General features: G+C 41.4%; 1 protein-coding gene across 2 annotated transcripts in view; it reads left to right on the top strand.

Annotated features, from left to right (window-relative positions):
• Nucleotides 1-23,679, top strand: part of CAB39 (calcium binding protein 39) — a 34,736-nt gene that overhangs the window by 3,407 nt on the left and 7,650 nt on the right. The window contains exons 1-4 of one of the 2 annotated variants that reach the window (XM_065748496.1): nucleotides 9,975-9,997; nucleotides 12,311-12,467; nucleotides 18,579-18,743; nucleotides 22,524-22,642. In XM_065748496.1, the coding sequence (XP_065604568.1) occupies nucleotides 12,354-12,467; nucleotides 18,579-18,743; nucleotides 22,524-22,642 (398 nt within the window). In that variant the 5' untranslated portion in view covers nucleotides 9,975-9,997; nucleotides 12,311-12,353. Of the gene's footprint in view, nucleotides 1-9,974; nucleotides 9,998-12,310; nucleotides 12,468-18,578; nucleotides 18,744-22,523; nucleotides 22,643-23,679 lie in introns of those variants that run through there. The other variant, XM_065748495.1, reaches the window with a different exon arrangement.

Here is a 23,679-nt window from a genome sequence, read left to right as displayed (position 1 = left end):
ACAGGTATCTGACTTCCCAGCATCCTGCTCAGGAAGTTGCTTAAATAATCTGCAGGCCTTGACTTCCTAGCAGCACTGTGTGCAGCGTGCTGCCATCCTGATGCCTGAGCACTGCCTGCAGCTTGTGCAAAAGGTATTTCTCTCATTATGCTTTGCTTCCATTGCTGCGTGTAAAACATGCACGTCGCTGCTTCAGGAGATCATAGTTCTTGTACTGTATGTCAAAAGATTTATTTTGGTTGATGTATTTTGTTTTGGAATTACCCACAGTATAATGACTTTATGAGAAGTAACCAATAGACAAAGAAGAAGCAAAAGAAAAGCTTTTTTGCAGAGAAATGTGATTTTAGGAAAGAAAATCCAGCAGCTTTTTTTCAGCGTGAGCAGGACCTTTGGGATGCTGACATGCAGTGAAGTTAATGTAAGTGAGCACTGGGAAGTGTCTCCCACGCAGTTTGTGAATGCATCACTCTTCTAACCTGTAGCACCTGCTGCTCGAGTCCTCAGCTTCTGCTGAGCAGAGCAGAGGTTGGCAGTGAGGGAGGAACTTTCCAGGGGGATTTAAAGAGGCAGCTTGTCATGGAGTGCTGGGACCCCTTCTGAGGAAGGTGTAGTTCAGTGCCTTGTTAGAAAGATGTTGAGGAAGTAAAGTTCATTTCTCAAAGGCTGACTGAGACAATCAGGGATTCAGTTTGCTTCATTTCTGATATGGTTTCCAAAGTTTGATTCATTCATTGTTTTCAGTTTTTTCAGCAGGATCTTTTGCTCAGGTAGTGCATGGGAGTGCACTCAGAGAATGATGTTTGAGCATGAGATGTTGTGTGCAGTGCTGTCTGGTAGAGCTTCTGTGTGCTTTCACAGCTTCTTTTCCAGTGGCAGTGGGTTACCTAGCTGTAGGGATCTGGTGTATCTCGTAGGTGCTGTAAGGTTTCTGCCCAGCATGGGTGTGCAGCTGGTGACTTTCTGCACTGGGAAGGGAAAATGGCTTTAGACTGAAGGAGTGGAGATCTAGATTGAATGGCACTTTTTCACAGAGAGGGTGTTGAGGTGCTGGCACAGGCTGTCCAGAGAAACTGTGGATGCCCTATACCTGGAGGTGCTCCAGGCCAGCTTGGATGTGGCCTTGGGCAGCCTGAACTGGAGACCCAGCCCCCACAGCAGGGGTGGGAACTGGATGGTCTTTGAGGGTACTTGCAACCCAACTGTCCTAGGGTTACCAGGTTGTCCCTGTGGCTGGGTGAGGTGGAGGTTCGCTGTGGGTATCACAGATAGTAGTTGACAGCAAAGGAAACTTCTCGAAAATACTCAGTTTTCTAAACAAGTGTTGTTCTCAGCATGGTTATGTAGGTTTGTAATCTCTAAGAAAAGCAGTATATTGACTCATCAGTATTGACTAATAGGTTTCCGTTTTACATCTCTAATTGACATTGAGCAATGTTTAAGCTCTGCTCTCGCTGTAGCAGGGTGGAGCTGGAGTAAACAGTGTTGTGCTGGGAGCTGCCTCCATTCACTGGGCACTGGCACGGCCATCCTGCTCTGTGACACCCACCCCACGTGTCACGGCGAGGGATCAGCATGCCCAGATCCAGGAAAGCCTCTTTATTGCAGGGTTAGGGAATGCTTCCAGAAGAGTCACAAGAACTTCGTAGCCATAGTGCAGGATTGTACTGCTGGGATGGTGACAAAGCCACAAGTGTATCGAAGTTTTGACTTTTGTGAAAGACTTCTTGTCCGTTTCCTTCTTTCTGGTCACTTAAAAAAAAAAATGTGCTGATGTGTTTTTTTTCTTTCATGCCTGCGTGTATGTGCTTTTATCTAGCTTGGATTTACAATGCACCTCTGACAGAAGATGGATTGTATCTTTCCTTTGGGACTGACTGCGCAGTGCTGCTTGCTTGCCATAGGAATTGCACTGTGTTGCTCCAGTTGGGTCATTAGACTGGCTGTGGAGATCAGTTGTGCCCTCACTGGCATTGGCAGTCGTCCTCGGTGTATTTTCTGAGGCTGAGAACTTAACTATGTCAAATCTAGGAAGAAATTTCAAATCTGTGTCTCAGAATGAGCTGTTCTTAAGCTGTTTAGTGAACAAGGAGAAGGGTTGTTGGCCATGAGCACAGTGCTTTGATTCTCTCAATGTGTAATTTTTAACTGTTGGAAATCCTTACAAGCCCTGGAAGGCCTTAGCACAGCAGAAGTTTCTACAGCTTGTCCCTAACTTGGGGTGTTGTGGAATCGTGCCTCCAAGCTTTATGTCCAAACAGAAAGTCTGGCTTTTCCTAAGGCCTGTAGGTTATCTAACCAAATCAAACAGTCGGAGCTGTTAAATAACTTTTGAGTTCACTGAGGTGGTGAATTCTGATAGCTTGTGCTGTTTGTTTCTCGAGGCTTTTATGGTAGAGCCTGGTTTCCTTGGCTGAGCTTCTGGAGATGATTACTTCTGTTAGCCTTTGAGTTTTTCTTGGTAGCTATATGCAGTAACTGTGTTAAGAGGAAAGCCAGGAGCTTTTATTTTAAATATTGTGAAATGACACTAGTTCCTTTTTCCAGCCCAGCTCTTGGAGGCAAATCAGATAAGTGAACTCTGTCCCTCTGAGATGATTCAGTTCTTTTTCGCTCTATTAGTTGGGCTGGTGTTAGTTGCTTCTTGTTACAAGCCTGATTTTCTACCTGCTATCTCTGGTAGCTCTCAGTTCTGATTTGCAAACCTCTAGGTGCTTTGCAGGAGAGATGCTGACTCCTAGATAGAAAATACCTGCTGTTTCTAGAGCGGGTGTTAGTTGCCTTCTGTGAACTGGTGCCTTGTGAGTAATCAGAATGAACTGGTTAGGTTGTCATGAAAAGAGCCTGGAGCATCTTTGGGAGCAATCTAGATCTTCCCCCCCCTTCTCGATTCCTATGCTGCATAGTATTTCCTAGTATGGATTGAGGGGTTTAGGTGAAACTTCCACCTCTCTACCCCAAAATACATGCTGCAGTAGGAAAATACAATGGCTTGAAGTTCTGAGTCCCACTGCTGATAGTCCATCATCTTTGCCCTTAAGTACATCTTCCTGTGCACTGCCCAAAAGGTACACATCTGTCTTGGTGTTCTAGGCCTGATGGGCTTAGGGGTCAGGGATTGAATCTGTTTATGACTTTGAAGATGGAGACCAAACATGTGAACTATCAGTAGAAACAGAGCTGATTTGGGGGGACTGTGAAAGGACACTTCCATACAGCAGCCTTAGATGCAGCATCATTTGGAATTACTTACGTGGAGCTTCTGCATCGCTGTGGCTGGTTCTGCTCTCGGGAGGAAGCTGTGAATTAGAGGTTGCTGTTTTGCTTGTTTGTTTACTTCTCTTAAGTTCTTCTCTTGCAAGTGCAGTGACATCTTAGTAGCAAGGAGATGTGCATCTCAGTGCCACAGACGTGTTCTGGCCTATACTGTGTCATGTTGTTTTGTGCTGTTTCAAGTGAAAGCTAATCCTTGATCTTGAGTATTCAGGGAAGAAGAGAGGTTTCTCCTAGCTAGCCTCAGATTTTGCTGATCTTTGCAATGTTTTCGCCTCTGTCACACTGTCCTTGATATAGTGTCTTCAGGAGGAAGCAGAGATTTTCATCTGAGGATAAGCTGGGCAGAAGTTCCTTCTGAAGAAAATAAGTTCCACATCCAGTTTGGGCAGCGTGGACACTGGATTTGTGGTGGCAAAGGGGAGAGCCCCATGGTAGTGCCAGCACAGCTGCAGGTACAGTGGTCAGTGGTTGATTGATTGATTTTTTTTCACTCATGTAAGCTGTATAGCTGCACTGCTAGGGTTTAACAAGACAACTGGATTAGTAAACTCTTTGTATTGTCATCAAAACTGCAACTTAAGTGCCAGAGCCCAGGGCGAAACTAAAGGTTTGGCAGAAAGCTCTTCAAATGAGTAGCGACCGTATTGATCAGTTCAGAGACTGCCTGTACATGAGCTCCTTGTACTTGTTAAGAGGTGATAGAAGGAAAAAAATAACCAAGCATTTTTTTTCCCTGTACTGAATAAGAATGTGATGAGCTAGAAGGGGAGAATTCATACACGTGGTGGGGTCGTGCTTCTCAGCTTGTTTATCGATTACCCCCTCGCGCTGCAGTGACTCTGTGCAGCTCCTGTCGGCTATTGGTCAGGAACTCCCTTGCAGAGGAGATATGTAATCACTTCATGGGGTGCCAAGTTCTCTGTTTGACGTAGCAGGAATCAACTTGGATTCATGGGAGTTGATCTCAGAATAACGTACTCGTTAGTCTTTGCCTCATGCTGATGAGGTGTCGGAGGGATTGCAGATGGCAGAACGGCCGTGCTGCTTGCTGTGCTTGTGGTTACAGGACTGCCCTCCTCGTGTCAGGTGAACACACAGAAGCGAACCCAGAGCCATTAAGCTACCCTAGACTGCATGTCATCTCTGCTAGTTTTGTAGTGACTGTTGGGATTGAGGTGAATTGTACAGTAGCCTAACAAAAAGAGCCTTTAATTGTGAGCTTCCAGATCCCTTCTTTCGGAAGGGAGGCCTTAACAGGCGCAGCACATCAAAGCAGGGACAGGTAGTTCCTCCAAAGCAGCCAGTAGGAATCATTTAGGTAAGATGGGCACTCCCTGATGTGTCTTCTCACTTCTTAAGTCAATAGTTTCAGGATGTTCCTGTGCTACATCTGAATTGTTGTTTAATAGCCTGTTCATGTAATGTTTTAATGTTGTCATTCTTCAAGTGATCTTTTTCCTGTGCAGGTTATGTTTATTAAAGATCCTGTCATTCTTCAGATAAATTACATGGAGAGCTATGATGGGTTTGCTTAAGTGGAGTTGGGCTGAGCATTACTCAATACAGACCACAAAACTCAATCTCAGAAGGAACTATGGGAGCTGTAGACAAAGTATTGTTGATTTTTCTCAACGTTATTTTAAAAAGTAATAGTAAAGTACAGTTCTTTCTAACAAAAATTGCACCCTGAGCAGTCACAGCATCGTTCCTGTAGTTCAACTGTTCTCAGCTTCTCTGAAAAAGAAACCCCCTCCCAAAAGTGCATGTGCATTTCCCTCTCTGTTGGGACTGATGCTTACTATTGTCAGCTTCTCTGCTTAAGTAATTAACTCATGCTTGTAGGTGATCTGCTTTCCTCATGTTTGTTGCACTAACTTTGTTTTAAAAACTGAGCTCTGATGCTGCAGTGCTGGAGGGGTTTCCAGCCCTTGTGCAGTTAAAACTTCATTCAGTTGTCTGTAGTTACTGGAACATTACGTGTAGACCATATTTCAGTGAATGAAAGCAGAGACTAAACTGCAGTGTACTTTTTGCCTCCCTGTTTGCCGTTTCTTCCCTTTCAAAATTAACCCCTAAATGCATATTAAAAAAACAAAAACCGAAACAAAAAAAAACCCAACACCTGATATGAAAGAGTTTTCTGTGATGTGAAAGGCAAACCTCTGAAAAGGAATGGGAATAAGACAAACAGAGGAACAGAAATCGTTACAGTGGAGACTTTGTCTTTTGCATTTTTGCTTCTGAGGGTGAGTAGAATGGCACGTACTTAATTGCAGCCTTTTTTGTCATGTAAGGAATATTCTGTTTTTTGTGATGATGTGGTGAAGGCATCTGGGTCATCGGGGGCTGACTGCAGTGCCAGGTTATGAGAAATTTGACTTCCCACCTGGCCAGAAGTGGGCGTGCTGTCTTATGGCATTTCTTAAAGCTTGAAGTAAGTTCTTTGTGGCGTGTTTGGGATACGAGTTACTTTTTGTGTGTATATAGGTGTGTGTGTATATCTATATTTAAGCTTACCAAGGAATGGGTGAGGCGTCTGCGTGCTTCTCTGTATACTGTATTGCTGTATAGCACTAAGGTTTGTGGGGAAATGAATGGGTGGGGTAACTCCAAACAGCACACCAGGGAAAGAAGCTGAGTCATAAGATTTCCTTGCTTATGGGGAAAGAACTGGGATTTCAGATATTAAGCATTAGTACTAACAAGCTTTTGTGCACATTAGTACTAAGGATCTCCGAAGCCCCCTAAGTACAGCAGCCTTATTTTAAAACAATTCTGACTTAGTTTCTGTAAAGGCTTTGTAGCAGTGTGTTAAATTGCAATGAATAAACTGATGCACAAACTCCAAAGCAGAGTGCAGTCTGGGGAGGCTGCAGTGAGCGAGCAGGGGCTGATGAAAGCAGCTGCCCTGTCTCCCCAGCAGGATGCAGATGTCTGCTGGAGAAGTAGGCTCTCGAGGAGGAAGGATCAGTAAAGTAATTGAATGGCAAGAGAGAAGTCTGCTTAATGAAGGGAATCAGCTGGTGTTTGGTGCTAAAGAAACAAGCGGGGCTGTGAACTGCTGGGGACTTAATTAGAAGGAAATTTTCACAAAGGGAGAAGCTGTCTCGCATTATGTGCTTCATTCTTACATAGACACTTATTTTCCAATTCTCCATCTTTTCTGAATCTATTGAATTGGTCTCTTCTCTCAATTGTATGCCCTATTACAGCGGAGGATTTCAGGTTTTTCATTTTTTCTCTGAAATAAGTTATAATTCTGAGATTATTTTTTTCCTGAGTTTTCATCTTCAAACAGACGAGTCCACGAATAATGATGTGGAGCAGAATTGTGAAATTGCTTCAGAATCTATCTAAAGCTTTTGTGCACTCAGTGTTAATAGAATCGGCTAACAGTGGATTTTAAGGAAGAAGCTGGTGTTCAGTGCCAGGCAGGAGACATCAGCATGAGGTGTACGTATAAATTCTGTTCCTCACAAGGTATTAGAGCAGTCCAAACTGTCCTAATACTGGAGCTGTGGAGCAGATCCTGGTGGTAGTCACTGGTGCTTCAGGCACACAGAATGCTGGAGGTGTAACTTCATGTGTGTGAGACAGCCCGTGTAGTCCTTGAGTCCGTGCTTTAAAATCCTCTTGAAAGAAGTGCTGGAAAGATGTGCAGAAGTGTTTAGAGAAGAGCAGAAATACCTTAGAGCTGTAGCGTGCTCCCCCAGCAATTGGAAGTGCCAGTAATTGCTATTTACAACTGCAGCCATTTTGTTAATGGCATAATTCTGCAGACTGAGCCATGGTTGTACTAAATAGTTCATTCTGGAGTTCCAAAGTAGTTGGAAGAGTGGCTGATGTGATCCATCAGTCCCACTTCCTGCATGTGTTAGGGAGGTGTTGCCTATGTTTTATATTAACAGGTTATGCAATGAAGATGTGTTTGGGTGAGAGATGCTCACGCTCCAGTTTGGTTAGCTCATCAGAAAAAGATCTGAGAAATGATTTAGGTGCAGTGCTTGGGCTCTAGAAAACTGCTTATCTTGTGGAGAGTGCTTATCCAGATCCAGGATATGGAAAGACACAGCAAGCAGCAGGAAATAAAAGACACGGAAGTGGTCTTAATGGTGAATGTGAGTACCCAATTTAAATCATATCCGAATGATGTGTAGTGCCCTTGGCCAACTGCTGTTGTGCAGCTGGGAGTGGTGCAGCAGTTCTGGGGCCGTGCCATGCCTGGCAGCTGGCGGTGCTGGGCTGTGGGCTGGCACTGGGCGCTGCCTGCCTGTGCAGAAGCTGCAGGGAGGATGCTGAGGATGTTGCTACGGATACTCGATAAAATAAGTGGTAACGTTCGGTCATCCTGTGCGGGAAGGCTTCTGTCTTTGAAGTTCTGAAGTACTTTTTCCTGAAGAGTATGTCAGCTTGCATAAAAACTGGTTCCTGGATCAAAGCAATGGCTGTCAGGCTCCCTCTGATCACTGGGAATGTCTGAGTGAAGCTGTGCTTTTAAAAATGCATAATTTCTCTCTATTTCTGTTCTTGTTATTCCAACCAGCCTTCAGAGTGGTGAACTAACAATAAGGCAAGATGAGAACTGATCTACAGCAGTGGTGTTTTTTGTATTGGCTTACTGAGCTCCTTAATCCAGGAGGTACACGACAAAAGAACAAGTTCTTGGGATAATTCAGTTCGACAGGGACAGACGTGCTCCTACTCCATCAGACTGGTAGTACAATCATACCTCTCTTCAGTAAGAGGCAGCAAGTTTTGTCAGTAGTGGGTTGGTGACTTGTTAATCACAGGGTGGCCCTCGCTGTTTTTTTTACTTTGCAAATGGGTTAACTTATGTAATTGTATTTGTTGAAGACCATCCCTGTGTGCTGATAGCACTGCTGTATGAGCAGGGGAAGGCACAGGGCGGGAGTGGAGCCTCCCCTGGTTACATGGACTCCTTTGCCTTGGGAACCCAAGTGGTTGGCCATTAAAGTTCTGTTAGACCTTCATGGTTTTCTTGCTCTTACTGAATACCACCTGGATGCTGGATGTGTGTTTTCAGAGGGCCTGTGCAGCCACAAGGGGCTGAAGGGGCTTTTTGCTCCTCCCTCCTCATTAGGAGCTTAATAAAAGCAGTCACCCAAACTCTCCTCGTGTGAACAAAGCAGCAGGCTCTGTCTAGACACTTAATGTACAGCAGTCTAGTTTAAGGGAAGCAAGAGTAATACCATGTAATACTGTGAGGCCTAAAATAAAACAAGAAATTAAGGCTATTGTACTTGGCTGTTTCACAACACGGGCAAGGAGATTTTTCTGTACAATGCTCAAGTAGCATTGGCCGAAAAGCCAAGAGGGCAGCATGCATGTTAGGATGCAATAAGCACGGTGTGGCCAGCTGGTCTGCAGAGGTATTGGTGTGGCCTCTCCTGCAGTGTGCCGTGCAGTTCTGGGCTCCACAGCCTAGCAAGGAACATAATTAGAAACAGGAGTGCACGTTCCTTACAGCACGCTTCATTTAAAGCAAAACCAGAGCTTCCCACTGCCGGGTAACCATGGCTTGTAGTGTAACACTTGTACTGTTATATGGGCAGCACTTTCTCAGCCCTCCACACGAGAGAACAATCCCAACTGAAAGAGAGGAGACTCTGGGCTACTGCATCTATTTTTTTTACAGAATTAAAATTGATTAAAAGAGAGGTTTTGCTCATCATGCTCCTGTATTTACTCCTGCAGCAGCTTCTTGGAGCAGGGTTGTCCTTGCAGAGAAACAAATGTATTTAAGCATTACCTGCTTAGTTTCAAAAGAATAATAGAATAATGTTTTTTATATGGAGTATGTGAAATTGGATTTAAATTGGTTGCGTGGTCAATAACAGCATGTAAAGCAAACTGCTCATGGATCCTCCTGCGTGGTGGAGCTGCAATTCCTGTTCTGGTGGAGCAGGGGGGCTGTTGTCCCCTGGTGCCCCAGAGGCCCAGATGTGCTGGTGCAGCTGTGGCTCTGTGTTGGCTGCGTGCTGTGCTGCTGTTGGACAGCCCCATTGGGTTTGTGAGTCCTGTAAGGTTTCTGTATGTGAGCACAACATTGAGGACCCTCTTTTTGTTGGCTTTGTCATGCTTGAATATTGGTAAAATGGAAAGGCATGCCTAAGGAGTCTGATGTGTAAAATCCTGCCCAGGGCTCCTTCCAACAAAGGGCTGAAGACAGGAGCTCTCCGGTAAGGTGAGGGAAAGTGAGGGAGCCTGGCAGAGCACCAAGCCACCCATGGACTTGCTGCAGCTTCTGGGCTCCCTTTGTAAAGCTACAATTAAAACTTTGCAATGAATTCACAAGAAATCCAGTTGCTGGGAATGTGAAACAATTGCTATTTGACACGATGTAAGGTCTGTTCCTCAATTATTCACAGAAAATGTCAGTTGATGTTGTTTCCTTTTTTTCCACTTTGCAGATGCAGGTGGTGGCAGCTCTTTCCGATCTCACACAGATGTTGGCATTGTCTATTGTTGCAGGGTGCTGTTGTTGTAGGGTGTTGGTGTGGCTTTGCTAGGCTGAGGAGAGAACAGTTGGTGTGTGTTCTCAGAGCCACGTTAAGCACATCTCTGCGAGACAAGGGGCTGCTCAGCTTTTCTTGGCAGGATGGGCACAGCTCTGTCAGTACAGCTTTGCTCCAGGGTTGGTGGGATCTTCAGTCTTGAGGCCTCAAAGGTTGTTCCTGACAGTGCTGCTGCATTCCCTCTGGTAATACAAGTGCAATAGCAATAATGTTTATTCCATTATCTACAATCAGTGAAACACCTTGGAGCAAAATACCACCTTTGGTAATGCAGTGTGTGGATTGCCTTCTTCCTCTCCTTCTTTTCTAAATTGCTTATGAGAAATTCGTTCAGAGATGTACCTGATTTGGGAACAATGCTTAGTATAAATATATGCTGTTATTAATTGATTATCTTCTAATAGATCTGCTAGTAGATAAAGTTGTTTATGACTTGTGCACATGATTTATGCAGATGCTGGCACGTTTCATAAGTTGTTGCTGGACTATTTTTAATTTGGAGAAGCAGATGAGCAGTCTCTGGAGGGAAGTCCCGTTCTGCAAGCCTAGACACTGGGCAGATCTTAAGAAGTTATTTGCTGTTGCTCTTTGCATGTTATGTCTGTTGTCATATCATCTTTTAGATTAGAAGTAACGTAGTTGTGACCAAGAAATGAATGTGGACAGACATTTTCCTGTGCTCTGCTTATTCTCTTTGTGTGCTGCTGTAGTACTCTTAATTTTGTTTTCCCATATTTTTATTCTCTCAGAGAAATGCTTGAATTTCTGTGGCTTTTTTTTCCCCTGTTCTTCCATTCAAATGTGATAAAGTTGAGGCATAAAATCCCCTTGCCTAAGGAGTGATGTGTGGTTGGTTTATATCTCCTAGGGAATCCGTTTGGTGTTTGTAGTTTCATTTTTTCAACCTCTTGTTACTGCAGAGAGCACAGAAGGTATCTGCAATTTGGAAGAGACTGGAAGTAGGGGGTGATGGATCTCTCAGCTCCCTTCATGCTGTTAGTTTTTTCCTTTCATCTGAAAGTATTCTGATTTAAAAAACGACCTCACACTTTTTGTCAGCTGTGATAGGTCAGTGACAGGTGTGAAACGCTGAAGGCAACATCTGTGTAGCTGCTTTCCTGGTGCATGTTGTTATGGACACTTTCTTGGCCAAGGATTGGGTTACTTCTGTCCTTCATCGTTTAACTGTTGTCCTCGGACCAGCCCAAATTGTTTTGTGTTAAAAATCAGAATAACTCAAAAAGAGCGTAAAATCAATATTTTTAGTTGTTGTGTAATGTGATTGGATCAGATCGGGTTTAATAAAGTTCACAGCATGTGAGCCAATGTTTTAATCAAGGATCAAAGTACTTGGTCTTAGATAAGAAACTTTAAGGTTGTGATTGGCTCATTAATAACCTCACTGGCGTTGTCTGAGTGCAGGACTTACTCCTTTCAGGATAATATCCCTTCTTTGTAGTGACAGTAATCTGTGCTCTGTCAGCTCTGCATTTTGTGTCCAGCCCTTGCAGTGCTGGCAGCATTTTGAATGCAGGATTTCCTGTTCTTCACTATCTAGATTAGAGTTCTGAAAGTGTATTCTTCTATGCAGTTCGTTTGTAAGAAATTTTTATTGTCGTAAAAGTGGAGGCATACGTGTTTAGTAACAAAAGCTTTTGTATGCTCATTTATACTAATAATATTCCTCTGTTTTGTACACAGAGGTGAATATTTTATATATATATGTAAATATACAGAGGAACAAACGTATTTGGTTGCGGAAGCCAAGTATTTTTGTGAAGGGAAATTTCTACTGTGAGTTTGAAAAGGGCAGATTAGATATTTAGTTTTCATGTTTGTGTGTGCCTTATTTAAGCCCTCGCTACTGATGACAAAGTTGGCTTCCCATGAAACGAGTCAGGGAGAGACTGTATTTCAGCATGAAATTACAGCAGTACTGGCACAAGAAAGTCAGGGCATAGCAAGTGTTATGACCTAGGTATGAGCTGCTGTCTGCTGGCTCACCTGCATCAAGCTCTTAGCTCCTGCACTAAGTAAGCCTTGCTGTCAGCTTTGCTTTTGTTGTGGAGTGAGTATGGATAAAAGCATGTACCTGGACAGTCATTGCAGTGCAGCTGAGGCACAATGCCTTGTGTCAAAAATCTAATGTAAAATTGCATTCTGCTTGATGGCATTGATTATAGTAACTTATCCGTGTTGGTCTTGCCCATGTGGGGCTTTTGAACTGTATGTGGCTTTGGATGTAATTAATGTACTCTTCAATTTATTCCTGTAAAATAAGGTAATTATTTTAATGTGAATTGTTAGTATCTGTACTTCGTGCTTTAAAAGAATTAGAAGCACAGTTAGCATGCATATTTGCAATGGCAAGCTCTAGTTTAACTGTCAAGGGTGGTTATTCTGTATATGAGTGCCTTTACTGTATTCTCTTCATGCACATTGTTACAGTGACCTCATAATTCTATTTATGATATGCTTTTTTCCCCCTCCTTTTCCAGGTGAAGCAGGAGCTGTAGAAGGTTGACCTGGTGGCTCGCAATCATGCCGTTCCCCTTTGGCAAATCCCACAAGTCTCCTGCAGACATAGTGAAGAACCTGAAGGAAAGTATGGCAGTTCTAGAAAAGCAGGATATATCTGACAAGAAGGCAGAAAAGGTATGGTTGGGACTTTTAATTTGCTAAACAGCAATTAAATGGAAGACAAAAAAAAAAATCTATCGTCGCAGCTTTACTGTACTTCTGTGCTTGGCTGTGCAAGTGGTCACAGAGCAGAGTGCCTCTGTTAACAAAACCAAGTGGCTTTGAGTCCCTGTGGCTATCAGAAGAATATACTGTGATATTCTTGTGCCCTCTCTCTTTCCTGTGGGATTTTTCTTCAGCCCGTAAGAGGATGGCAAGGTATAAATTCCCTGTACTGCTGCATTGTCCTTTTAAATAGGGTGGTTTGCTACTTCTGGATCTGTACCCATCTTTCAGGATCTCTGCCTTGCAACAGTCATTTACTTCTCGACAGGTAATCTTGAGAGCTTCATTAAAAATTATCTGCAGATTCAGGCTGTGTGCAGCTGCTTCCTACCTACTGACTCATCCTAACAGGGGTTATTTACAGTTCAGACCAAGTTTTTCTTTCAATATCAGTACTGGGATGTAAACACCAACGCTTCTTAAATTAAAAACAAACAAACGAAAACCCCTCAAACTGAAACAAGCAAGAGAATAACCTCCCCCCTCCTTAAATCCACCAGCTTTTGAAGCAGGCTGTGATATCATAGCCCCTTGAATCCTCTCCTAGCAGTAACTGTTTTGTTAATGCCATTCTTGGCATCCTTACAGAGTCAAGCACAGGAGTTAGTCATAAACTTTTCCATGCTCACTGATATTTCTGAGCACAGTGTGGCCGGCCTCTCTGCATTGTTTCATCCACATTTGGCACTACTGCTGAAAGTGTAAGAGAATCTGGATCTTAACTGTATAGCCATCTTTATCCTGATACTCTGTAGGATCAGCATCTTCTGCACCAGTGCCAGGATGTGATGTGTTCCAGATCTCCTGCAGTGTACCACAGTGGTTTTTCCTAGATGCTTTTCTGTTTTGCTAGCGCAGAATGCACGCTCTTGTCTTGTTCTGTTCTTTTTCCTAGTTCATGGCAGTGTTAGCACAAAAGCTGGGAGGGTTTTCATAGCTGCTGCTTTTTTTTTCTCTATTAAAGACATGTGCCATGCGAGGAGGGGAAGGTGCATTCTGAGGAATGTGTGAATGAGACTTGGCGCTGCCTTCTTCATATCAACTTCACTCTTAATTCCCAGAGATGTAGCTTGATGTTGGAGACTGTGCTCTTTTGTCGTCTTTTTGTGTAGACATCTAATAGGAAACAGGCCAGCTTCATTCCTTTGTGCATAGCTGTGCTCTGTATTACATGCCTTGTTCTTGATGCTTTAACTGCAGATTATTACATACTACTGGCTTCTTGCTGGTCTTTAATCCCATGCCTCTATCTTCTTTAAATACCTCATTTATGAGCCATCTTTGACAAGAAATAATGTACTTAAGTCTGTGGGGTTTCATCCTGTATTGTAACAGGCAATGCATTGTGCACAAAGCAGGAAAGACAGACAAATTCACCAGGTTAGATGTGATAAGGGTTAAATACTGACAATCATGAGGCTGAGGCGGGTGGTGCTGGCCTTTGTCATCCTCATTATTCACAAAGGAGATCAGCTGGTAGATCTGAATTTTCACAGTGCCTGGTCCTGTGTGTCCTTACGTGGGTTCTTCAGGAAATTATTCTTTCGTTGGCATGCCAAGACCTCTGTGAAGGTGACTGTAGTTGTAGCAGTTTATCTCCGGTTGTTAGATAGTTTGCTAGTTTGACAGGGAAAGCTTTTCATTATATTAGAAGCCGGTCATATCTTCAGAGGTCTGATTGAACATCTTGAATTCATGCCCACTTCCTACCCAGTCTGTTAGAGCTTTTGTAGCCAGTCAGATAACAGCAGTGAGCTTTCAGGGCCCAGTACTGTGCTGCTGAAGCAGTGCATTGGGCCTTCTGTGGTGAGAACGCCCGTTCAGGTGTTACTTTCATTTGTTTTGTCCTAGACTACATTGTTTCTGAAGTATATACACAGTTGCATATCTTTATTACTCTTGGCCCTACGGAATTTCCATTCTGTATATGAGCAGGACTATGAATACTTCAGCATATGTTGAAGTGACCTGAACGTTTCAAAATTAATTATTTCTTCCACAAAATGAAGTTCATTGTATTGTTTTATACATTATGTCTGACTGAGCTTCCAAAGACAAACCAGCACTTTTCTGCTGCAGCATGACAGTGGTTTGCTTTTAATATGCAGTCTAGGGTAGTTCCTACCATGCAGTAGCAACTCATTGCTATTCTGTTTTGCAGAGGATGCACTCTGACAGTTTCCAAGCATGCTTGAAAATATAGATTTGTAAAGAAAAATAAAGAATTAACAATTTTCCCGAGAAATTAAAGCTGTAGTTAATTAGAGTTTTGAATACCTTGGATTATTTGAAGAAAAAGATGTGGAACAACAGTAGTGGTCATGGTGCATTTTATGCAATTAAGAAACATTCTACCCTGTAATAACTGCAAAATTTGCTTTATAAATAGAAATCTGAAGCTTGAGAAGTGAATTCTAGTTGCATGTTAATCTGTATGTTTTTGAATGGGACACATACAGGAGAAAAATTAACCAGGTAATTCTCCAGGTCCTTTTGAAACACTGTTTAGGTTTGCAGTACATACTTAGGAAATGAGATTTGAAGTGCCTGCAGAAGCCAGGCTGTGTCTCAGGGCTGACAGTGCCTCCAGTGCCATGGCTCAGTGACTGCTGACTGCAGTTTGTTACTTAGGATAAAGGCAATAGATGGCCATCTTTTATTATATTGGAAGGGTAACCAGAAAGCTGAAAAGACAAGTGCTTTATATCCGAAAAATGAACAACATATACACTGTTAGTTTTCCTTCCCTTGCTTTCTTTTTTCTTCTCCAGAAATGGGCTGAAGGGAGAATCTTTTCATATTAGTGGGACCTGCTCATGAGCTTTTACATCAGTTAGTATTTTATTCTCATCTCTTCCTCTTCTTTGGCTTACACTAGCATTTATTATTATGCTACCATTTCATTTAATTTGTGGCACACAGTCACTGTCTTGAAGGTAAACATTTACTCATGTAATAGACTTGTTCTTCCCTACCCTCTGACCTTGGGTTAACCTGCTCATGGCAACTTCAGATTGGCTTTCTGGTAATAGTTCCAGCCACGCTGTTAACTTGTGCAGATTGACTGTTACAAAAAGAGGAAAAAAAAACCAACAGAACAACACAGATTTTTGGCTGAAATGAAATTCAGAGAGTCACGGTTTCTCTTGCTTAATTTAACAAGCTCAGTGCAGTGGACAGAGTGCTATGCAATATGCTATTGTACCTGATTCTCCTATCAGGTTATAATATAGCATCGCAATGACAGAGATGTAAATTCAGATTTTATTCACTGAGCTAACACTGAAATTTACAAAGCAGTGAAATTTTAGATCTGTTATGAGCATTTGTGCTGTTAATCCATGTTTGAGGTAAAACTAAAGGTCAAGTACTCTTCTTTGCCTGCTGCAGGGGGCTTTGATTAACAGCTCAAGATGGAGTAAGGGGCAAAGGTTGTTGGTGTTCTCTTATTTTCAGATTCGGGTGTGACAATCATACAAGCGACTTAGTGGAGTGTTATCTTTAAGTAATACCTTCCTATCACTGACAAAAAGATAGAAACACAGGGGTTTTTGTTTCTTTTCCTTCCTTATTTAGTTCTGAAGTCTGACTTATCCTCAGATGTTGTTTGTTGTCTGACATCACTGAATTTTAAATGGTCTTACAACAGCATTTTTGTCTATGACTCTGCCCCTTGGTTGCTCCTTCTCAGTATTGATATACATATAATATATATTCTGTATATATAACATACCTTGCTTATATGCTTTTTTAGAATGTATATTAGTGATTCCACTTTTTGTTTGTTTGTTTTGATGAATATAATTGTGCATTTTGATTTTCTATAGAGATTGTTTGTTTCTTCCAAAAGAAGGCAGCACGCTTGGCAATATTTTGGTATCTGTACCTTAGGAAGCAATGCTAGTTAGCCTTTACAAGCAATGCTAGGTAGCCTAGCCTTTTCCTGTCTGTCTTGAATTTCTAAATGAGTTTTTCACTTAATTCCTGACTTGAACATATAATTCTACAGTAAATATCAGGTGTAATGAACTAAGTTCCATTCAGTATCTGAAATGGGGAAGCTAACTCTGCACACTGTGTATCTGCTCTAGTGCTTGGAATGCAGTGGAGTGGAGAGACATTCTAGAAGTTTGTAGGAGTTTGTTTCAATCCTTTTGAGTTTTAGAATAGGAGAGCAGGGAACACAGAAACGGGATCTGCTACAGACGCCGAGCATCAAAAAAAATTGGTTGTTGATACAGTGCTTATAGAAAATGTCATATTTCTATATTTGTGTGTATCCAGAAGTTATAGTTTGCCTAAGTAGCAGTGACACAAGCGATGGCACTTTTAACTGCAGGCACGTCCTCAGTGTTGCCACTGTCCTGATTAAAACAGCTCTTCACACCTTAGCATTTCTTCTCCCATCTTGCTTTCTGGATTGGTGTGCAGGGACAAACTGCAGTAGAATTCTTTACTACAACAAAAACAGAAAGAGGTAATAATGCTTCAAGGGGATCCCTCTGTAGCTCCATGTTCGACAGACATTCCCGTTCCTTTCCTTGTAAAGATGAATTTCTTCTGAATTTTCAGGAGGAAATAATGCAGTTGTGCTGCATAATGTGTCAGGCTGGCTTTCTCAGTCTGTGTCTGTAGGGGATGTCATGAGTCTGAGCAGTCAAAATGAACATTTGCTTCTTGCTGTCATAATAATTGCAGAATATCCTCTGGAGTTTAAATAAAGGAGCAGACAACTGGAATTAGTGAGAAAATGGAGACAGTATGGAGTGGAAAGTTGTGGAGGAGCAAAAAATGATCCAGAGCCTCCTTAAAGGTCACAGGATCCTTACTTGCATACCTAGCAAGGCTGGAATGGCATCAGCTTTAATAGCTCTTGGGTCATGTTGAAGCCTCTCTAGATATAGCCCGCGGATGAGAAATCTTCTGACGTGTCCCTTTTAAGATCCAGAAAGTTCTCATTCTTTTCCTTTATTAATTTTCCGTGTGCTACCAAATGAATACTTTAGAGTTTATGCATTCCTTGTTGTCAGATTCATCTAATTACTAAAAATGAGTGCACTCACAGACCTTTCACGCTTTCTAAGCATGTGAAGAGCTAATGTATTACAGCCAAACTGATTATATATGATGATCATTTTGCAGTGTTTTATCCCCAAGATCTGCAAATGTATATATTTAAAGCAGTTCTTCCCTCTCCCCTCCAAGATAACTGTGTTTTAAGATTCAGAAGTGGATGTTTAGAAGTGTTCCTGCTGATTTTGTTTATTTTTACTTATGAGATATCTGCTTCCACTGCGAAGTGTTACTCCAGTCCAACAGAGCCACAGGCACTCCTTGCACTGGTTCCCCAAGGAGAGCAGTCTCACTGATGTCTTTTGGGATGTGTCTGATTCTTCCATTTGTCCCCTGAATCAATATTTTCTTTGGAAAGCCCACTCTTTTTGGGTCTGGCTGCCAGTTAGTTCTTCTATACTGAGAGAACCTGAAGATTGGGTTACACTGTCTTTCAGGTTTTCCTTTGGAAAGGAGAGCATGTATAGTTACTGCACTGTGAGGTTGGTATTTGCCAGGAGATCGGCTGTGGGCAAAATCTGCAGGAGTGCAGGTGTTTCTCTGGGCAGCTTGCTAGACAAGCACACGTCTGTCGTGTTTTCCAGTCTGATCCTGTGTACCTCTGTTTTACAGAATGGAAATTTTGTCTGGTTCCTCTCATACTGTCGCTAGTCTCTTGGAGATTTTTTGAATGGGAAGCTTAAAGGCACTAAAAAAGAAGAGATTTTGCTTTTGATAACTTGTTAATTAAATTGCTTGTCTCCTCTCTGCCTCATTACTTTTAATAACACATAACTTTATTTGCAGAAAGATTGTCTATTGTTTTCTTAACATGTTGTCATTTCCTGATTATTTTATTCCCCCTCTGTCATGGAAGTGTGCAGTTAATAAGAATAACAGTATGCAGTTACAAAGACAAATGGTATTCTCTATGTTCTAACTTTATTTTTTTTCTCCCATTTTCTTCAGGCCACTGAAGAGGTCTCAAAAAACCTTGTCGCCATGAAGGAGATCTTATATGGCACAAATGAAAAAGAACCACAGACAGAAGCTGTGGCACAGCTTGCTCAGGAGCTGTACAACAGTGGTCTCCTTAGTACCCTCGTAGCTGACTTGCAGCTAATTGATTTTGAGGTAAGAAAATTGATATTTCACGTATTGTATGTTAAAATGAATACATCTGAGTTCCTGTGACTTCAGTTGGTTTAAAACATCTTTTGACCTACAGCTTTTGTTTTCTGGCCGGGACAAAGCCAGGAGAAAGGGAACTAAATATTCCAAACCATCTAGAAAATTAAGCAAATATTGAATACAAAATCAGTGAATTTGCTCCAAGATGAAGTAGTTACACTGCTGATCTTGATGCTTTGATTCTGTTAAAATTATGGCACGAACCTTAATTGTTGTACCGATACCACACTGAACACAAGCTTCAGTGCCACAAGCTGTGTCTGTATTCTCATCTTAAGTTAAATTACTTGGAAAAGAAAATGGCCGTAACGTTTTTAGAGTTTTAAATTTTTAAGGTAAAGCTGTTCCTTTTGCTAAGTCTTCAGTTTTTCTTTCTTTAGAAACCTTTCTTTCTTCTTATTTTTTTCTGTTTATATATATAAAGAACCCATGGTATTTTATTGATTACTTCAAAATAGCAACACTTATAATCGAATGTGTCTCTATCCAAACCTCTGTCTGACATTTGTCACCACATCACATAGAATAATTTAGTTTCCCAGCTCCATAGAGAGAAATCATCCTATGTAGTTATAAGAAATTGCAGTACAATTGGATTTTTCTGTTTTCCCTGAGGTCCCACATGAATTGTGTGGTTGTCTAGGAAAGGAGCCAAAGCCCATGTCTCACACTCCACAGCCTTGACCATAAAGGCCATACCACTTAAGATTGCTTTAAGACAGCATTGTTCATAACCAAGTTGTTCATGATGCAGACTGAACAGTTTGAAGTCCTATTGTAGTATGACATACCCAAAATAATAGCCTTCTTCCCTGTTCTTTTCCTCTCACCCCTCCACCCCACCCATAACTGCCTCTGATTTGTTTAATTGTAATATGGTTGTATTTTTTTCCCCTGCCCACACAGATGTTTACAGCAAACATAAAACATTCAGGTTGTTAAGTAAGCAAGGAGACCTGGGAAAGTTGAGATAGAATGTTGAAATATGACAACCTTTAACTGCCAAGGAAAGGAAATCATGAAACGTCATCTGGATTCTGCTGACCTCTAGATTCTTATCAGCTTAATGTTTACTCAGCTCAGTTTTTATAGAAGGAAACATTCATTATCTGCTGCTGATGAAGAATGATAACAATTTGTACAAGCTCGCTCTCATTAAAGAGAGCTATTCATTTTATTCTAAGGGGACTTAAGAAGATTGCAAGTAGTTTCCTGCTTTGGACTTTCTGCTACTTTGTTACACAAGGATATTATCTTTTCCCCTAGAGAACCAAGTCATTCGCATTGCTTTCTAGGCTGGGCCTTGTCTGCTTTTTAAGGATGGGATCTGGCAGACTGTCCAGCTATTGTTTTTCTTTGAATTAATGTCAACACACCTGTGCTCCAGACCTGCACTAGCTTCCCATCTATGACAAAGTCAATCAGATGTGTTCTGTGATTTGGAATTTACTGTATTGGAAATGATTTATCTATTGCAGAGAGAGAGAGAGAAACTTTATTTCCTGCTGCTTTTTCAAAGATTGAGTTTAGTTTGGTACTTCCTTTGCCTCTCCAAAGCTTGAAATTATTCAAAGATGAAGGAAACACCATCTTTTTTTTTGTCAGAACGCTGCTCTTCTTCAAGATGTCTTTGGTGGTTGCTGAGCTAATAGAGAAGGGACCATTTACTGGACTCCTGAACTATCTCAAGTGTGTTTGAATGTGGAACAGAATGGTTAAAAAAACAACACTCGCAAAGACAGGGAAGCAGAAATTTAGTGTTTTATAATCCTGTAATCTGAAACAGTGGCTGTTGAACCTTGCTGGGTATAAAGGCCTGTTTAAAATGATATTTTTACCTGGGAGTTTTCTTTCCAAGTAGAGCAGTGAACAAAACCATCTACTTAGCAAAGTTATGAACTTTCCGGTTATCTCCTCGCTGATCTGTGCCAGCGTGCCCACAGGAGAGATGGCATCCCTTGTAGAACTGTATTCTTTGTTCTTGCTTTTTTTCTTTTTTTTTTTTTTAATGGAGGGGAGGGGGAAATGCAAACAAAAACTCCTTTTGCCTGAGGGAGTCTGAATCCTACTGGGAAAACAATGCTAGCACAGTTGTACTCTCACCTCTCGCAGTCGTGACTACTGGCACAAGGGCTGGTGCCTGTTTGCCCTTGTTAGCCATGAGGTCACTTAGCAGTGTATGCTGCTTAACAATAACTAGGCTTGGAATTACTGTGTACCACTGTCAGTTTGCTTAGGTGAATAATAAGGAAATGCTGTTCTTGCTGCCGAATGCAAAGGAAATTGTGAGATGTAGAGCAAAATTGGCAGTGTTAGTGAATGAGAGTTGATGACTATATTATGTGGAGGTTGAGTAAAGCAGTTTCTGCAAACACTGCTCTACTCATTTCAGAACAAAGAGTGCTGGTGTTGCTTTGGGCTGGCTTGCAATGGAATTGTAATTGAGCAAACAAGCATTTACAAACAAACTCTTATATCCTGAAAACAACAGTCGCTCAAATGGTCGGTGGTAATTCACAAACATGCCATTTGTAAAACTGGAGCCCTCCTACGTTCGTTATAAACATTTGGGGTTTCTTTTTCCTTACACAGTCATCTTTATGTTGATTAGAAAACTGAACTAGTTTTGAATAATTGCTGTTGTGTTTTAAATGCTTGCTAATTAAACACACTCTGAATTTTGCTTGATAATTTGGTAATGTAACACAGGGAATTTATAATACAGAGTAGATAGAGATGGTCAAGAGGAGTGGTTTGCATGTGGTCTTCATGAGTTTGACATTCAGGAATCCTTCCTGCAGGGTTGCTTAATGGCGTTATTTGCAAGACCAGGTGTAGCACAGGTTTGCCTGGGATTTCTTTGGGTTACATCTGACAACGGATAGCCTTGAAGTTGTCCTTATGGAAATTTCAGATTGCAAGTTAATTAAGTGATGTATGTGAATGAGAGTGATATTCCTTATGTTTATAATCAGCTTTTTGTCCATAGCAGTTTGGCATCTTTAGCTGTGTTCTGACATGTCCACAGAGAAATAAATAAGGAATGTATATATACTCAAGATAATATTTTCAACTACTTTTATGCTACCTGGTGCTAACATTGTGTATATAATTTGCTGAATTCCAGCATCTTGTTCTCATTCATACTACCGTTATCTGTTAAAATATGTGAGACTTGTGTTTTAGGTCAGTGGGTGAGTTCTCTTTGTAGTTCTTATTTATTTGTTTTGCCTTCAGAAGTTCCAGTTTTAAATAGAATGTTAACACTGCAGGCAGAAGTGCTTTACAGGCAACGGATGGTGGCATTATGCCTTTCCAGAGAAGGGGAGGGGGGAAGGTAATGGAATATTGAGGACACAGACTTGCAGGCAGGAGCACAGCTAAAAATCAGAATGTTATTAGCAAAAATAACCAACGAACAAGAATAAAACAAGTCCTGGAGTCTGAAGCTACACAGAATGTCAGATGAAATCCGAACTGGCTTTATTCATGTAATTAACCTGCAGTCTGCCTGAACATCTGTCCGGTAGAGTTTAGAGCACTTTGGAGTATTTGAAATGAGCATGAAGAGAATAAACTATTTAATCTGACTAAGATCAGACTACAGAGGCTGTCTGAACTGTAGAACTAACAGTGGTATGAATGCATGAGATGCCAGTGTGTAATTCCTGCTTGAACAGTGGACTTGAATACTATGTGTTTAACTGCTTGTGTTTTTGACAGGGCAAAAAAGATGTTGCTCAAATCTTCAACAACATCCTCAGAAGGCAAATTGGTACAAGAACTCCCACAGTTGAATACATCTGCACTCAACAGAATATATTATTCATGCTACTAAAAGGGTATGTATGCTGTAAGGCATAAATATACTTTTTGATGAAGTAGGATGTTATGGTCATGAAGAAGCACCAAGTTCTGAAATGTTTTTTGATTCCTTTGCAGCATGCTTGATTTTGTTGTTCTTGTCTAAGGGCAACTTCCCCTAAGGAAAGGAAAATTTGAGTAATAAACACCAGAAATATACTTCTGCCTGGTGTTTGACTGAAAATTGAGAACTGATAGTAACCTAAGTTATTCTTACTGGGGTATTGTCAGCATTCTCCTTTTGGTATATTACATGATCCAGTTGAAGTTATTTCCTTCTGAAATTACTCATTTGTCTAGAGTTAAAGTGGTGAATTTGTTTGAGTTTTTCTTTCTTAGTTTCTTTCTTTTAACCAATGTCCTTTCCAGCTCGCTGTCCTATTCCCTGGTCTTAGTTTGTCTTGTGCATGTTATTTGTAGTGATTCATATTCTTGTAGTCACAGGACCAAACAAAGAATGACTCAGGGTATGCACTGCATGCCAGGCTACTCTTTCTTCCTCTCTTCTCTTCGTTTTTCTGATGCTGGGTGTTGGAGAGCAGCACCAGACTGAATATGTGGTTGCACACCTGAAGTTGTGGATCTCAAATGTGAGAGCTGAAATGTATTTGCAGTGGTTTCTTGGAAAAATAAGATTTTCTTGAAAACTGACAGCGTGCTCTCTGTGTATAAATAAATAAATAAAATAATAATAATAATTGCTCACATTTCTATTAACTTTATTAAGCAAAGTTCTGAAAATTGGTATCCCGGTTGTAGCACAGAGAAGTTCATCAGTGTGTAAAGAACAAAATAAAACACAAAAACCTGTTCTTGAAATGTTCTTTCAAGTATTCAGTTTATCTTCTGTGTTAAAGCTGCTGGGAAGGGTTACTTCAGTAAGCTTCCATGGGCTGCAGCTGGGAAGCACTTATTCCTCTTGGTGGGATAATAGGTGATAAAGGAAGGGGACATGCATTTCAGTGAGACATTTGCCTGCATTATGATGGTAGCCCAGAGATATGAGGATAATCAA

Source organism: Cyrtonyx montezumae, unplaced genomic scaffold (genome assembly GCF_038088225.1).
Source record: "Cyrtonyx montezumae isolate F1298 unplaced genomic scaffold, pur_monq_1.0 scaffold_5, whole genome shotgun sequence".
Taxonomy (NCBI): Eukaryota; Metazoa; Chordata; class Aves; order Galliformes; family Odontophoridae; genus Cyrtonyx; species Cyrtonyx montezumae.
The sequence above is the reverse complement of the archived record's forward strand: the minus strand, read 5'-3'. Positions and strand labels throughout refer to the sequence as shown.